The 18,549-nt window shown below is 42.3% G+C and overlaps 1 protein-coding gene across 1 annotated transcript in view; it reads left to right on the forward strand.

Annotated features, from left to right (window-relative positions):
- LOC117426168 (E3 ubiquitin-protein ligase znrf3-like) overlaps positions 1-18,549 on the forward strand; it is a 70,503-nt gene that overhangs the window by 37,063 nt on the left and 14,891 nt on the right. The window contains exon 2 of the mRNA XM_034924950.2: positions 2,222-2,344. Coding sequence (XP_034780841.1) covers positions 2,222-2,344 — 123 coding nt within the window. The remainder of the gene's footprint in view (positions 1-2,221; positions 2,345-18,549) is intronic.

Genomic DNA, 18,549 nt, shown 5'->3' on the forward strand with positions numbered 1-18,549 from the left:
GAAAATCTTTAAAAGACTAAATTGTGGGAATCTCAAGACCGTACCATAAAGCCAAGGCGTTCCAGGATGTAAGACAAACACTCCAACACTATGCCATGGGCAAGGAGGTCATGCAGAATATCTTGTAGCCCAACAAGAGAGAAAGAGTGCAGGGCTCAGAAAGAGAGAGGGCACCTGGGTCATCCCTGCCCGGAGGCTGCAGCCATGTGTTGGCGCCAGAGTTTCAAAGCTGGTTTATTGTAGGGGTTGGGGATTGTTTGGTCACTGGACTAATAGGATCAATTGGGCCAGGTCATCATCTTGGCAAGTTTCATGCAGATGTGCGGTAACGTTTTGTGGTCTTAAACCAGGGAGAAGGAAATCTGGGAACAGAAGGCAGCTTTAGCCATTAATCTGCTTTAGAATTAACAGAGTATTTAATACAATTTGTTTCATTAGTTGGATTTTTTTTTTTTTTGTACCAGCTGGTAATTAGAGAATGTTTTTATTTATATTGTTTGTTTGTTTATTGAGTATGGCAGATGTATACATTTTTCTTCTTCTCTGAGATGATACAGTTTTCTTAATGTCTGAGCGTATGTAGCTTCTAACAGCACCTACAATGCATCTGTTAATAATGCACACAATGTGGTGCTCCCCAGTCTGTTTGCATCACACTGGATGCTGCCCTGGAGAATATGCTACAGTTCAGCCTTGCTTTAAATAATTTATACAAATCCTGTGTTCTTCAAAGCTAGAAGTTACTGAGGAGTATCAAAGGCAGGATCCCATTTATTACATAGCAATGGTGTTTTTGTTTTACATTCACGACAGGGTACTGCAGTTGCCATCCTCCCTGTTCAGTGTCATTGTATCGGGTTGGTACAAGTTTGAGGTCTGGAGTAAAGTGCTGCTCCTGTAGCTGGGAATGAAGTTAATGCAGTTCTTCCATCATCTCCATGTCCCTAAGATTCAGTTTACTACCCGTTTTTAACATCCTGCTAAACCTCCATTGTTTCAGCTTGGATCAATGTTTCCCATGCTTCAGAACAATTACTGAAAAAAACATCATCTTCTGACAGACTCTTCAAGCCTGATTGTGGGGGAATGGCTTTGACAATGAACCACTGGAAGAGTCTCCTGTCCAAGAAACCACTCCCCTTCTTACTTAATGTACCATGCAACAAAATTACAAGGAACTAGATATATATATATATATATATATATATATATATATATATATATACTGTATATGTGTGTGTGTGTGCATAATTTTATTTTTATATATAATTAAAGCTGTTCTCTAATTGTGTCTTTATTAAAATACATCTGCCCATCACGAGTCTCCTCAATTCAGGTCAGTGGTCATTCTTTAGGTACCATGTCATAAACAGCCCTGCTTACAGAGTCCTGTATTGAGTTTGGGGGAGTGCATTGGATTGTACATTGTGTGTAAAGCCCTGATTGCAGAGGAGGGAAAAACATTGTGTTATTGGCAACGGTCTACCCTTCCAAAAAGATTTGGGGAATAACAAATCAGTTGCATTACTTAACTGCATTGCAGGTATTTCTCTAACATTTCATGTATAAATGCAGAGGAAAAAAATCTTATTATTATTATTATTTATTATTATTATTATTATTATTATTATTATTATTATTATTATTATTATTATTATTTGGCGAAAGAGAAATCAAGCCGTCATCCTTTGTTGTGCCCAAAATCATTATTTTCCTTACGGTTAAACCAATGTGGAAAATGATCGAGAAGCGCAGAACATGTTGATGTAACTCTTCTGCTTTGCCATTGGGCAACGCTCCAAATAAGCGCCACTCTACACTTTGGGAGAAGCGACTTGCTGTTGTTAATCATTTTAAAGTTGAATATTCAAAAGGATTTCAATCTATTGTAAAAGCATCTTGACTTCCTTGTTTTTTTTAAAAGCGGGTTGTTTTAGATTGCATTCCCAGTCACTTTGTTTATCACATCTGACAAGCTGGGTTTGTATTTAATCAATCCAAGGTAATCCTGATGATGATGATGATCCCATTATTTGCAGTTTTGCTATTGATGAGATGATGTTCTAAGTACCGCTATTGCTGATTTTTTGTTTTCTAAGCCTTTTGTAGAACATGTTGATTTGAGTGTGGTATGACACCCCCTCCAGGGTATAAATAATATGTTCATTTGTGACAGCACTGTGACTGCGATGTTAACTCTGTGTGCTCTGCCTTGTTTCAGATGCACCCTCTGGGACTCTGTAACAACAACGATGAAGAGGATCTCTACGAGTACGGCTGGGTGGGCGTGGTCAAGCTGGAGCAGCCCGAGCTGGACCCCAGCTGTCTCACGGTTCTGGGGAAGGTAAGAAGCACTGGACACTGGGCTGGGGCTGGGCAGCAGCACACCATGGCGAGCTCAATTTAATCCTCCTTGCACAGCACACTGCTTCTCATCGGAAGTCATGGGAGTGATCATTGCAGCCACAGGTCTCTTGTAAACACGTATGCCTTCAGGGAAGCATGGCATGACACAGGATTGAAAACCACGCCTTTTTTTTTTCTTTTAACAGAATTCAGTCTGGTTTTAAAGTTATAGCAAAAGTAAGTGAGGATGAGTTAATGAGCTGACGGTGGTGCCAGAGGGATTGCTAAGGGGATTTCTAGAGGGATTCATGTTGATAGCTGCCTTTGTAATCGGATTGGACAGTGGAGAAGATATGTCATTGTAATATGATCTAGAGTTAGCATGTAATTCCTTTTGTAAAATGAACAAATACATCAACCATGCATTGCAGTTTAAAGTGATTCTAGTTAATGAAGTAATTCCATAAATCTTTCCTGTCTTTCCCGTTTGCTATAACGTGCTTATTTTTTATTTTATTTTTTTTTCAAACCTACATGGCGTGCAGGACAGGTAAGATGTATGGAATCCTTCCATTAGCTTTAACACAGTTTAATGGAATAGTCACAAGAAATCAAGGCTTAATGGAAGGGTTGTCCGGACACACAGATTGGTGTCTAAACTTGCTTGCAAGTCAGATGCTAAGAGTGAAGCTGAATATTTCCACAGCCATGCAAGGCATTTGTTTTAAGCTGTGCAGCAAAGGGACCTTGAAAAGCACAATTCCTGGAGTGCCTCAATGCACAGCTGGTATGTGCTTCATTAGTCAGTATAAATGAAAGAAGTGCCATTCAGTCTGAAAGAATGTGTCTGCGCAGGGTAACTGCAGGTGGGAAGGCAGGTGGGATTTGCTTGTGTGCTCCAGGAAGCCATTCATTCATTTCATTAATTGCCTCTTAATCTAATTGAAGTCTAGTTTCCTGGTAACAGATTGATGACCAAGACTTTAATGCAGGTTTTGAAGAATGATACCTTCTCAGTGTGTCGATCATATCTGTCCTGCTAGTATTATTTTGTTCACGTTGTCAGCAATTAAGATATTCTATATATAACTATATAAAAAGATGTGAATGTATTTTGAGACGCTACTCTGTTTTAGGCTCCTCATTTACAATATACACTGACATGGATCATACTGAATAAATATGAAGTGGATGGTTTGCAAACTGTGGTAAAATACGCAATCCCTGAATCAGGTATTTATCTCTCCCAAACAGTTTAATACGGTACCATTTGAAAGCAAAAAAAGTCATTCTAATCCCTAACCTCCTGAGCAGGGCCATCTTGCTGTTCCGGGGATCTTCGACTGTGTAGCATCGGAATTCCGGTACAAATGAATAAAGCACACTCCCTCGCTTCCTCTTGTTCTCACTGATGTAAGGCATCTTTAGCGACCTGCTTTTAGATGCGTTTGAAAATGATCTTCATTACGCCACCAGCCTCATTAGAACAGACAAAACGGTTTCCTTTTTTTAGGACAGTGCTATAATTAGAGTGGAATTCGCTGTCACATCTTGACAATCCCAGGCTGGGACCCACACAGCTGGGGGCTCTTTTCCCAGGCACATTTGCCAGATGCCCTAATCTGCCCCTGCCAGACTTGAATAAAGCTCCACTACGCCAATCAAACTCGGGGGGGCTACTGTAGCTAGTGCCCCTTTCCTGAACTTTCACCAGCGTTTTCAGGGGCAAACAGTGAAATAGCAGCGTGTTCTAAAAGTAGAACATGGATTTCAGTCATTTCAAGTGAGAAGTGCAATGAAGCAGCGAGCCAAAAGATGCCGTACTGTACAAAGCAGAGTTTCAGCTTTTGAATCATTCAGTCAGAATAACAGCACACCACTAGTCAATTAGCTTGCTGTGCCAATATTGTTTTTCAGTAGCTTGCTTGTTGTCTTCTTTACTGGCTTTTGCTTACATCCCAGTTTATGATCTGATGAGAAATATTAGCATATGCACAAAGTGATATGGATTAGAAAATGATCTACAGTTCCTGTTTTTTATTGACTTATCATAAGATGGGAGTCTAGCATCAATACACATGCTAAGAAAGAAGATTTTTGATTCCTGCTGAATCAAAAATTTGATTCCTGCTGAACAGCAGTGATTGCCTATCTACGGTACCATGGTGTTAGATTGAGAGTTGACACTTTTAATTCTGTACACCTCCCACCAGGCAAGGAGAACTCGGGAACACTGTATGAGAGATTTTAAAGCTCGGAATTGACGTATTGCAGCAAGATTTCAACCTCATATACGTTGTGCAGTGTAGACCCCCTGTGAGTGACCTTGTATGTACAGTAGTTATCTTACACAGAACGTGAGTCGGAATGGTAGTGCAGCTCTTCTGCTTTCTTCGTTCATGCTGTCAGAGTGGTGTGGTTTCTTCCAATGGTTTCACTGTAGTGTAACTGGCACGCAAGACAGCGACCTCGATCTGGAATACTTTTCCTGAAATGTGTCCCGTACATTTCTAATTACACTTGCAACTCATGATGACAGGACATATGTGTCAGTATGTGGGGATGGGGTTGTTAGTGTTAATCAATGTGAGCACAGCACAGCTGCACTGGGCCCTGGCCGGCACACTGTGGACAGTAGCATCCCCAGCAGCAGCAGCAGGGACTGGTGATCTCCGTTGTTCCCATGTGAATTTGCAGGGTTCCAGGCAGCTGTGTTAAGAATGCCTTTCAGGATGCCCTGAGGATTTCCATGCTCTCTGGCGGGGCCATCTGAGGCCATCAGAGCTATTCATCAATCACTATTAATTATAGATCATGTACTTGCCTGCTTCTGAGGGTAAGCGCCTCTGTACAGTGTGATGCATGTCACGGTGAACTCGGCGTGTCTAATGAGGAGGAAAAGCAAACAGCTGCTCCTTTTCATAACCAAGTGGCTTTCAGATCGTGATCTCTTTTGGCACAAAAGAGCAGAGACAGCAGTACAATAAATAAATACATACATACATATATACAGAACTAAAGGAGATGTCTAGTACAAGCTCCAAGGAATCTGGTTGGCCACATGTTGCATTTTACACAAAAGACTGCTTCACTTCTTTATTTCACATTGCTCTTTTGAACCAGAAGGCAGAAAACTCCACAGTGGACTTTCTACTCTATCTCCAAAGTGCGAACTTGTGAAGTGTGCTGGTTTTTAATTTTTAAAAGTTTATTTAATAATGAATGCCGGATAGCTCTAGCATGTAATCATGCATTATTAGGGAGCCGTTTGGTGGACTACAGGTTGCTATGTAGGGTGTCCTCTATTCTGATCCTTCATCACAGTTTCATACTGTATATCATGTAAAGGAAGCATCCTGGTTCATGGGTACACGGTTGAGAAAGAACCAGTCCCTGTCTATAAGCGGTAGGAAGTTCACACCTAGAAGTGTATTTACAGTAATCAAGGCCCTCTTCATCCACTCTGTGTTTACATCTCTGCATGACACAAGTCTCATTCTGGTCTTTACCAACCCAAGCCCTTTTAAAGTTATCTTTCAAAATGTTTGGCTCTCCAGAACTATAATTAACCAGAGTCTATTTTCCAAATCTAATCTCTCTGCCCCCCCCCCCCCATCCCATCCCACTCCCATCTATAAAGCTTTCTAATCATCCATCATGACAACCGTGACTCTATAATGACTTGCTATGAAGGCCAAATGCCATCTTGTAAAAATAAAGAGATGCTTTTCTAATGGTGCAGACAAGAAGAGTGTGTTCTTAAAACTTTACTGTGGCAAGCTGCCGACCAATATACTCACCCTATTTCTTGGATGTCTCCCAGTCTTCCCTAACTGGGCCTAGTGGATTTATTGGGGGAATAAAACTAGTAGAATCTCAGCAATGGAGGGGAAATGCATGTCTGTAAATTACAAAGCTTTGGGCTGGCAAGTCTGCATGTAAATGTATAGCAGTTTTCACTAGGACTAAAATTCTGCGAGATTTCCCATTTTTTATTCTACATGTGTTTATATTTGAAACCGTTTGAACAAGCGCTCGATTCCTTGTGTACATGAAGGGGATATAAACCCTGCTGCAGCCTCTTTAGGCTTCCATGGGTCTGGGAATGGGAACTCCTCCTGGGTTTCGATGGGACTTCAAAGCTGCCAGCATGTTATCATGGAAGATGGATTTATTAATATCTTTTATGTAATTCATTCCTTTGTAATGCTAATGGATGGTCTTAATGGTTGAGTCTGGAAATGTATTTCTTTAACCTTACTGGGTTCATTGTTGGTTAAGTGGGATAATGATGATGTTAAAGGTAGATTTTTATATTTTATATTTTTTGGTGGGAATAATCTGCTGTGATTCAGGGACCTCAACCTTGCGTTTATTTACAATTTGGTTTAAAATGTATTTACCATGAATGTCCCAAATAGAAACATCTAAGCCTCCCATTCTTTGTGGTGTGTAGTGATGTTAAACTAGTAATGCTCAAGGTCGTGTACGTCCCAGTTTGGCCTCTTTTAAAAAGGCAGCTTGACCTCCAGATGTATTTATCTGATGAGCTTTTGAATAGGTCCGTGGGTATCCGGACAAAAGAAGAGGTAGAAATCTGAAAACCCCAAAGCAAAGGATCTAAGGAGGGAGCCGTGCCTCTTGGGCTTTCCTTTCACATTTGTGTGCGCCTGAACGCTGCGATATTATCTCGCCGGATTTTCCTAGCAGGGTGTCATCCATTTTCTTGCCAGGCTGAGGCTCTCCCCATAGGCCGCGTTTTGTCCGCGCGGCCCTGTGTATGAAATCATGGGTTCCCAGGCTGGGAACCCACTGAGCCTGTTGCCATGGTCACTGGGAAGCTCCCAATGTCATGTGGCTCAAAGTGAGCCGCCCCCCTAGTAGAATTACTCCGCTTTCAATGGGAAGCACAATGGCCATTATTATACCTCGCCGCCCGGGCCTCAGCATAAAAAGAAACCATGGGGCTTAAAAAAATAAGAGCGGGGTGAGAAAAGAATAAAAAATGAAAAAGCACAACATGCTGCTACTGAGGTAAACTTTTTAAAGATAAAAAAAAAGTCTTCAAATGACTGGTGCACACAGATACTGTTTAGTTTATAGAATGATCCGATATATTCACACACGTCTTTGTCTCATTTATGGTCTTCTGAAGTGCAAAAGCAACAGGATTTTACTGGAAGATCTGCAGGAGGCCTTTATTAAAATATTTAACGTGCCTTCCTTTCTTCAAACTCTCTCTGAAGCACATTGGCTCAGAGATCTGGTAGCTGCCCTCAGAATGGACGCATACACACTTGGAAGATGTCTCACTGAGAGCTCGTCCGGCTGTAAATGATATCAGAGAGATGGAAAGAGCTTTGATGAAGCAGCGAGCGCACAGGTGGGGGAGTGAGATGGGGGGCAAGGCAATAAAGAGAGAAGTTTAATCCATCTTCAGTTCAGTCGCGGGAGATGCTTTCAGCACAGGCCAGAGCTTTGTCTTCCCCCCGACTCCCTTGCTGTGAATCCCTGTCGCGTTGCCTCATTCATCCCGAGTCCTGGTCCGTGCAAACCTGCTTCACAGGGATGGATTCCCCAGGGGAAGAGGGCCTGTTTTTTAAGCCCCTCTTTGTGATGCAGAGGGGAGTGGGCAGGCCAGCTGTGACCTGGGAGCCTGAGCTCATGGAGGAAGAGAACATTGAAGGATAAAGCGCAAGCACACCTGGCATAGTGGAGAAACTGGGATTTCTTTATTTGGGGTCCCACGATGGAGGGAGGGGCCATGGTACAGCACATCACCCGATTGTCTCTTTGGGGAATGAGCTTTTTACTTAGGAAAAGGAGGGGGGAGCATATTATAATATACTGGTGTCTGTTTCATTAGTGTAAGGATCTCCAAGCCTAAAACAGTACTTAAGAGGGAACTAAAATTTCCTGCGCAGGTTCACAGGTTGAGGTTACAACGCCTCTGCCAGCCTTCACCCCATTATTTTAGTTTTTTTTAACCATGCTAGCCATTCCTCTGTAAACTGTGTAACACCACACCAGGGGTAAATGTTTTTTGTTTTTGTTTTCCATACTCTGATCTGCTGCCTTTGAAGCTGTTTTCATATTCTATGTGGATCCTGCTTGAGGTAGCAGTGCCTCAGGGGTATCTCCAGCAGTTCATTCCAATTGGAACCCACAGATTCCTCACGTAACTGTTTATTGTTGCTGTAATAAAGTGTTCTGATGCTGGGGAGACCATAAAACCTTTGTGCGCACTCCTAGATATAAGAACACCTGTGGTGATCTCCCAGATCACTTATCTTGCTGTTGAAAGGTCAGGCGGAGCTGAGATAACAACTACGGCAAGGCAACCTCAGTGGATTGTGGTAAACACGGTGTGTTTGGCTTACCTGAAGAATAAGTCTCCTTTGCCAAGCTTTTAATTAAGAAGGTGATGGATCTGTTTGGCCCTCGTCCATCCTCACTTACATAAGCATGTAGAGATTTGCATCCGTGTTTTTAAATTAACCTGATTTAAAGCAATATAATGTTGGCTCAACTCGTTTTCCCATCTAGTTTTAAGAACAGTGATGCTCCACCTGTTTGGTATTCCTGTCTCCTTATTATTTCTGGTACTTTTAAATTAAAATGTTTACCCCACATTCTTTGATCATTAGATCTCATTGTCTCCTTTTTATATGTTGTTGCCTCCATGATGAACTCATGCCAGCTGCAAAATAGACATGAAACAAGATGTTTTTTTAAAAGATCTATAGCGATCCATTGAAACTGTCTGGATTGTGGAAAAAAAAACCCACACACCTCCACCACCACATTGCCCCCTCTATTGAATTGCTCTGACTATGTCCATAGCGATACATTGTATACGTGTTATTTAGACTCCATTCTGTGCTAGATAAACAAACAGATGTTAAACCGATAATAGTTTGACGCAGTTTTTACAGAAAAAAAAGAATTACATTTAAGCGTTCAAGTTGTATAATTGTAGCAGGCAATTTGGAGCCCCTAATTAAAGGGGGATACAGCCTGCCGCCTTCTTCTCCTAATCTTCTCCCCTGGAGCAGTCCAGGGCGCTCTGTCTGTGCTTGCATGAAAGAGGCTCCATGTCCTTTGTAATGGAATCCGCTCCTGGGAGGGAGGGCTCTTCCTGGGCTCTCAGCAGCTGGCCAGGACGCTGCCTCTGGAAGTGTCCTCTTTCCTGGGAGCTGTTAACTCCTGAGGGGCCGCATACATCTCAATAAGGAACCCTGTCACTTTTACAGCAGAGTAGACAACAATCCTGTCTAAAAGAGGGTTTACTATCTGTCTCCATAAACATTCGGACATGTGTAAGCCTCTCATAGAGACATTTGTATTAGTTTCATTCTGCATGTATTCAAGATTGCTGGGAGTCTTCTGTAGTACCTGAAATTGTTCCCTCTACATCTTTAAACACATATACAGGTCAGTTCAGTCTACTGCCGCCACCGTTTCATATATTAAAATACACTTTGAGAGATGCTGCTTTGTCAAAGTTCCCCTTCTTTTAAATCATGGCTGTACTGTATGTCATCCTGTGGCCGTTTTGGTTAAACTGAATCTCTGTCTTTTTACATCATCTTAATGGTTCATTCTTTTTGCAATACTCTATCAGTTTTAAATCCTGCATCCCTGAGCTGTTTTGTAGATTTATAATGTTGTTTTATGATGACATTGCATTAGAATTAAACAGTATCCAAGAGTCAGATTAATAGGATTCACGCTGGTAGGGAGCGTTCATTAAAAGCAGTGAAACTATACTGTAATGCGGCTGGAGTCCACTGGCACTGCTGTCAAGACTTAAAGAAAAAACACAAACAAGTGCAGTCTTTGATGTGATTTAAGATCTGTATTAAAGAGCCTCTCTGTTATGTTATACGTTGCCTGCTGAAGGTAACCCTTCCCAGCTGTGAATTGCAGTTGCTCGGGGATTTTCTTTATGTTGCTGGGTTTGTGAATTGGAAATGGGATTGTAATCTCAGCCTGGATCGATGTTGGCACAGTAGCTTCTGAACTGTACATTAACAGGTGAAAGTCCCTGATCTGTTAATAAGACACTTCTCCAGTTAATGCAGGGACATTGGAGGCAACACACACCTTTACAAAGCTGGCCTTTTTAATTTGTATTTATTTTTCAAATGAAAGTTGACATGATCTCTCAGGTTTCTGTGCACGGTTGTTTTAGCGGTCCAGGGCTAAATATCTGTTTTTCAGGAGAGATTTTTTTCTAATAACAGGAATGATTGAAAAGCATTCTTACTTGGTTGTGGCTCTGCTGGTGTAATGTTAATTGCAGTGCAAGCAATGCTCTTCTTTTTGAACAGAAAAGGGTTTTGAAAACGCTGCTATCAAGCACATTCCAGTAGATTATGTGCTTATTTGATGTGCACATTTAATCACATCACAGGGTTTGCCCAAAAGGCATCTCTCGCAGTTCAAAGTATCGTTGCTGGCTGAATTGCATGAAGAGTTTATTCATTCCTGTAAGGTGATCTTTTGGTTGTATGGAGAAGACTAGTCTTGCTTAACAATTTACTGAGGCCATCTTTTTACTGGGAATTCATTCCAGTCTGCTGTAGGCAAATGATTTTATACTGATGAGGAAATGTATTCTTGATGAGTTTTCTTATTAAAGAAAAGGGATAAGAGCATTATTTTTATTATTTATTGATTTTTTCTTATTTTTTGGGGGGGTTAAAAAGTTTCAAAGTGTTTCCCAGTTGTCAATGTGTTTTAAAATCATTCCTAAACCCTTTGTTCATAGTTAAAGAGTATGAGTAATCTGTTTAAGGTGGAGCAGGTCTGTCCGTTATCATAAAGAAACAAACAGGAAGAGCTTGTTTGGTCCTTGAACACGGGGTGGTGGTGGGGGGGGGGGGCCTCCAGAAACACAAGAGGAAATTTAATTAGCAGTTGTCCATTACCGGCTGTCTAGTTTCCATCAGGCCTCATCAATTACCAGTTTAAGGTCTCTGCCCAGCCTGATTAGCAATTGTTTTGGAATCTCGGATTGGGATAGAGGGGGGTGAGGGGGTGCTGCGGCTTATTTTTATATTCTTCTTATATCCAGTTTGAACAGAGGAGGACAAAACAAGACTCCTTTACTCACTCACCCACACACCCACACACACACACACACACACCCACTCCATAAACACACTGGAACCGCCCTCTCGTATGTAAATTATTTAAGTAACTGTTTACTTCTCTTGTGCTCAGTCATGCATAAGAAACAGGGTTGAACTTTTAACACAGCCCACAGAGTGCACGGTGGGTGACGGCTCCGAGAGGCATTTTCTTGGCTCCAGTGTGAATCCCCCTCCCATGAAAACACATTCCAGCACCTTTAATTAATGTAGTGCTGCCTGAGCCACAGAACGGGGCTTCATCGAGCGAGACAACGGCAGATTTTATTTGGTTCTACAAAAAAACAACAACACATAAACGGCTTATTTAAAGCGAATCTCTCAGAAATCCCTGTTTCTAAATGGCCTTGTGCTGTCAATTGATTTTTAGCTGTTCTGCAAGCTTGCCTAATATGGGTGGCATCTACATATTGAGTGTAATCGTTCATTCCTTCTTTTCCCTCAATCATGAATTTATTATTTCCTTTGTCTGTAATCAATGTTCTGCACCTTATTTCTCAGCATGGTATTCTAGCGAGTGCCATTTTCATAGAGGTGGGGAGGGTAAAATCTAAAATGAACGAGATGCTAGTCTTGCTCTTACACTGAAAAGATGATTAATAAGAAGTTAAATCGTACATGTGCTGTCGCTTATGGTGCAAGGTCGCCTTATTACAACAAAGACTGAACCGGGCACATTGCCATCCACTCATATAAACAAGAAGAAACATGGTCCGCGTGCAGCTTCTCTCCAGCAGGAGTGTATTCTCACTGTAAAGACTTCAGAAACGTGGTCAGCGTGCAGCTTCTCTCTAATAGGAGTGTATTCTCATTGTAAAGACTTCAGAAACGTGGTCAGCGTGCAGCTTCTCTCAAGTAGGAGTGTATTCTCACTGTAAAGACTTCAGAAACGTGGTCAGCGTGCAGCTTCTCTCCAGTAGGAGTGAATTCTTACTGTAAAGACTTCAGAAACGTGGTCAGCATGCAGCTTCTCTCCAGTAGGAGTGTATTCTCACTGTAAAGACTTCAGAAACGTGGTCAGCATGCAGCTTCTCTCCAGTAGGAGTGTATTCTCACTGTAAAGACTTCAGAAACGTGGTCAGCGTGCAGCTTCTCTCAAGTAGGAGTGTATTCTCACTGTAAAGACTTCAGAAACGTGGTCAGCGTGCAGCTTCTCTCCAGTAGGAGTGTATTCTCACTGTAAAGACTTCAGAAACGTGGTCAGCGTGCAGCTTCTCTCCAGTAGGAGTGTATTCTCACTGTAAAGACTTCAGAAACGTGGTCCGCGTGCAGCTTCTCTCCAGTAGGAGTGTATTCTCATTGTAAAGACTTCAGAAACGTGGACGTACTTTGTTACTGTGTCATACCCATGCCATGTGTCTGAGAAATCTGGTAAGTAGAGTTCTAAAGTCATGGCTGTTGGATCCGTTCCTGGGTCCACTTTTTTTAATGACTCTTTGCTTGCCAATAGCCCTCGCTGATGCCCCTACTGCACATGCAGGGTGAAATTGAATGGTATGATTGTTGATTATACAACTGCAGTTGAATAGCAACATTACATGGTGTGCTTGGGCCATGGCAAGGAGAGGAGCCATGCCACTATTGAAGGCTGCATCAGAGCCCTCCTGTGGTCAGCCATGTGTCCACAGCAGCCCAGGCAGTGCCCTGGGAAATGTAGGGCAAGTCGCTGGGCAGTTGTAAATAATTACTCCAGCATTCCTCAGATTCTTTTTAGTCCAACCTTTTTTCTAAATAAAAAAAAAAAACACAATAATTTGTTTTGTGAAGCTTGCTGATTTAACAAGCCAATGCAGAGGAACAAACTGGTAAACATTTAGTACTGCTGATAAGAAAAGTGCAGTTTTCTTTCTTTTTTCTTTTGTTTAATGTCTTTAAAACAATTGTTATCTGTCACTTGGTTCAATTTCTGACGGAAGACAAATCCACTGCCCTCCTCCCCACTTGTAAATGCATTAACGCATCTCCAATAAAAGAAAAAGAGAAGAAAAAACCCTTTTTGGCTAAATGAGTGCCCCCTGTCCCCCCTGCAGGACTTTCCAAGCTTGTCATATCCTCCTGTCAGAGTGGAAATGTGACACTTCTAAAAGCGCCTGATATGATGAACAGCCGGTCCCTCCCCTCGGAATGCATTCATCTCTCTCCCTGTGGAGGGGGGAAAGCTGGAAGAGTCTTTCATTAATAAATTCCTTGTGCTTTTGATGGCGAGCAGCATTTCCCTTCAAGCTCTTTGTTGTATTCACAACACGTACAGTATCCCTCTCAATGCCAGGGCTTTGTGACAGCTTTTTATTTAATAATGTAAATCTTCAAGGGTCTGTTTAGCCATGACGGCTGGTAGTCCACGCTGGCATTAGGACTTGCTCCACAGCTCTCTGGTTAAAGTCTTGGTGCTTGGCCAGTAATTATTGTTCATTATTTCTGCACTACTTCACAAGGCTCCAGCGTGATTGGCACCTCATTTGGATGTGTCAACAAGTGTAACAGGCCAGTGGGATGAGCAAGATTAGAAATAACTTTTATAAATGTAATACGATGCCTCAAAGAACTACTTCAGCAGTCCTGGCGAAATGTATGAGGACGTGTTGCCATGTTTTGTCATTTGTTTTTGTTAACATATTTCCCATTTAATATTTTTTTTTAAGAAAATAAATAGGATGAGCTTCATAGTTTTGTTTGTTTGTTTGTTTGTTTGTTTGTTTGTTTGTTTTACCTGCATCCCTCTTTTCTTCACCTCTGTGGGGGAAAAGGCTAAAAAAAACCCTCCTGTCACGTTTTGTAAGCGATGTCACCCCACTGTATCCATTGATAGTGACATGGCTGCCCTTCACAGATAGTGTTCCATTCTGCTGTGTTACACAAATCGGGGAGAATCACTATCAAACTACGTCATGGCTTTTTTCCTTTTTACAGCTTTTTAAAGAGCCAGCAGGGCCCTTTTTTTTCGAAGGGGGGGGGGGGGGGCTGAGGGGGGGAGGAGTTGATTCAGCACAATGAAACTTGCATTGCTGTGAATCCACAAATCAAGGGCTGGATCTTTTGCATTTAGGAGCCATGTGTGGAATGACTGTGATTGTGCTGCAGGTGCAGAGCGCATGTGTGGAATGACTGTGATTGTGCTGCAGGTGCAGAGCGCATGTGTGGAATGACTGTGATTGTGCTGCAGGTGCAGAGCGCATGTGTGGAATGACTGTGATTGTGCTGCAGGTGCAGAGAGCATGTGTGGAATGACTGTGATTGTGCTGCAGGTGCAGAGCGCATGTGTAACTGATTGAGCATCGCAGTCATGTCATTCTGATCACATTAGGTCGGCTGGTGGCTGTCAGATATATAATTTTTTTTTTTTCTCTGAGCATCATTGTTATTGTGCCTTTTCATCACAGCACACCAATCTGTTTTATAAGCTTCGTTCCAATCAGCAGTCATATTTTAAGGTGATTTGAGTAGGTGATTTGAGTAGGTGTGTTCCCTGTAGAAATCATCAGTTACTTTGGCAGCTCAAAGGAGTTCTGGTGTTCCTGGCTGTGGCCCTACAGAACAGGTGTCCACCAACACAAACTCCTATCACTTTTGGCACAAATCAACTTGCTTGTTTGACCAGGGCTGGATGAGCATGGAGACTGACCAAGTCCAGAGTCTGTACAGAGCTTGATGTTTAAAGAGCCTCTGCTGGAGAAATGACAATGCTTTGAACCCCTTCTGATTTCCACACTGCATACTGAACCTCATGCTTCTCTTCCAGAGCACGGGTCCCATAAGAAACCATGGAATAGCCACTATTCTGTACAGCGCTTGCTGTACTATGCAGACGCACAAGCCTTTACAGAGATTGGATGGTTACAGCTCTGTTCTGCACAGATGGTTGTGTCACAAGTGGTTGTAGGTTTAGAGGTTAATGGGAGCTTAGCCACGCCATGGAGCACTACCAAACAGTCAAAGGGACCAGCCCCTCTTTATATTATTAGCTTAATCTTGCTGAATCCAAGGCCACTCAAAGTCCAGGTGGTTGTACTTGCTATTGCATCAGAGAGTAAACTCATTCTGTTCTTAATACTTTATTATAAACCAAACCGAAATGAAACAAATAATAGCAATGCAGCTTTCATGAAATATCGCCCCTTGCTCATAAAGAGATTCGAGGTATTTCTCTCTCTCAGCATTATGCTCTGCAAAACCATTATAGTTCAATAAATAGAAATGTTAAGGCAGACCTGGGACTGGGACCAGTTGACATGTCCGCTGTGTTGAGCGGAGTTATTTTTAAACTGTATTCCTTTACAAACGTCTCTCTGTTTCCCTGGGTGCAAGAAGCTGGAGGATCGAGAAGCCTCGTTAGCAAGGTTCTAAATGGAATATTTAAGTTACATGGCTGTATCTACTCTGACAGTTCTGCGCAACCTTTTAAGTGGTATAAAAATGTACGAGGGGGGAGGAAGGGAGTAAGGTAGGTAGGTGGGGAGGGAGGGAGGGAGGGAGGGAAGGAGGGAGTAAGGTGGGGAGGGGGTTGTATTGGTCCAAGAGGGGGGACTCCATGCAACCTTAAAGAATGTCTACCCCTGTCCATTATGTCCTAACCCTCAATTTCACTAACAGTACTAACCAATGCAATGGAGTTTATTAAGCACTATTTAATAATGGCTGTACATGCGTGTGGAGCCTGCGAGTTCTGTAGTGAGCCAGCATAGTGTGTAGCAATAGGCGCTGAAGCAGTGGCCTACTGTAGGTACTGTGTGTGCAGCACAGCACTGACTGCACTAGTCCAGGGTTTTTTTTATTGGATTTTGATAGTTCAGCCTTTGGGGACACATTCAGATACTGTGCAGATTAGTGTTCTTACTGGATTTGAGGGCTTTCTTACTTCTCTAATGCCCAAAACTTTATAAAGTGGTTACAATGACACTAAAAAGCAAATCTCTCAAAATCATCTTGCTCTATTTATTCTTAAACTTTAACATCATTAAAAATTGAGCGATTTTGAAAAAATGTGGTCAGCAGTCAGAAGGTTTTTGTTTTTCTAACTAAAATTGTAAAAGTTTTGTGTGTCAAAAGAAAGTCTGGTTGGGCTGCTTGTCCCCACACCTAAGTCTAATTAAAGTCGAGTCATACGAGGGTAACAAGTTTCATCCTGTGTCTGAGAAAAACCTTTTTATTACGAAAAAACTAAACATGAGAGAAAAGGGTTAATTACAACGCTGTAAGCATTGTTTATTCACAGCGGGAGAATGTAAATAATACCCCGGCCCCTATATGTGTATATTTACAGTATAATATATCAAACCCTCATAGATAAGACGTGACTTATACAAGTTCACCTTCATCTTTTAATACACAGAACAGCCAGGAGGCAATATATAATCACAGCTTAATGCCCTCATTATACCAGTGGATAGAGAGTGAGAGAGAGCTGGATTTTAAAAGCATGCTTGTGTGACTAGAAGCTGAGTGGTGGAGGTGGAGGGGGGGGGGGGGGAGGAGTGGTGGAACAGTCCATTATTGTGGTGTGAAAGGAATGTGCCGTATGGCACAGCCTAGCAGACTCCCCCTCCTCCTCCCCCTTTCTGCAGGTGTGTTTATACGCAGCTAGTTTTCGGTGTGCGAGATTAAAAAGCACTTCAAGTGCACAGGCTGTGGCCTGCTCGGTTTTCTGAAAGAAGGGGTGTGTGTTTTTAAAGAGTGTGTGTGTGCGCGCGTGCGTGTGCAGAGGGGGAGGGGAGTTGACTGCATTCTGTAGTGAGTGAGTTTGCAGTTTAACCGCTTTGATCTCCTGCCAAGAAAACCTGGAAGGTCAGCTCCGGCTGGAACAAAAGCATGGAGAGAGAGTGAGAGGGACACAGCCTTTGGATTCATGTCATTCTGAGCTGGGTGAGAGAGGAAATGTTGCAGCTCATATGCGCTCAAGACACAGTGTCATAAACAGGATCCCTCAACTTCATGGTACTGGATATGAGCTGTGGTGTAGTGTTACTACTGCAAACTTTACAACCCCCCCAAGAACCCCTGCCTACACATGCATGTACATACATTATTATTAGTGTCAGTAGTAGTAGTAGTATTGTTATTTTAAGGAGTCATTTTCTATACAAAAGTGTATGGTTACACCTGTGTTGCAGATACAAAGAGTAGTACAGAATCCTAAATGAATGTAACAATGCACAGGTTAAAGTAACTTCTCATCAGATCGTCCATTTGCCTTGTACAGGGCAGCTTGGACTTGGAACTCTGACTAACTCTTTCCACTCTGCCGAAAAATATTGATTTGCTTACAAAATGGTACCCGTCCCTGAACCCTCTCCCCAAGCACATCTCCACACAATCCCTCCATTGGAAAGGTGTTGGTGAAGGAACGAGCCAGAAAAAAGCAATGGGTGGCCTGGTAGGTGCCTTCAGGGAAATTGTTGCTGTCATTCGGCAAGTCCCTGCATCAAGGGGCTGCCTGAAAGTGGATTTTCTGTAAGATCTTACCAAGAGCTATTCATTATTAACCAAGAGAGCAGACATGCAAGGGAAGTGGACAGGCAGTGCTCGCTGGCCTCCAGCAGGGTAAAAGAGACATACTGTAGAGAGGCTCTCTCCCTGCTTATTAATTATCATTACGTATATCAAATACAAATAAGAAGAGTGGAGCAAACATTCATTCTTTATGATGATAGCTTATTCAATACAACCGTTTGCCTAACTTTGAACCACTAGCGTCAGTGCTGTGGTTTTTCAGAGCCGACCTTTTTAAAATCTCTTACTGATGTATTTCTATTGCCGTCTCCTCATGTCAGGTCTTGTTGGGAGGATGGAAGTCACAAAGCCTCCCCAGTACAGTTGCACTCCCTGTAGCTCCGCCCCCTCTCCTTCACTTCGGATGTCTAATCCCGCTGAGATTATTGACATATCTGAGGTCTCTGTGGTTATTATTATTTTTATTCTTATCGTTCTACCAGCTAGATGCAGTCTGCTCAGCCAGAGAGCGTTGGTATCTCTGCATTGTGACATTTTAAAGGAATTATTCATGAAAAGCTGCACTACACATTAAAGCATATTTCCATCCTGCCTGACATTT

This window comes from Acipenser ruthenus, chromosome 11 (genome assembly GCF_902713425.1).
Source record: "Acipenser ruthenus chromosome 11, fAciRut3.2 maternal haplotype, whole genome shotgun sequence".
NCBI classification, from domain to species: Eukaryota; Metazoa; Chordata; class Actinopteri; order Acipenseriformes; family Acipenseridae; genus Acipenser; species Acipenser ruthenus.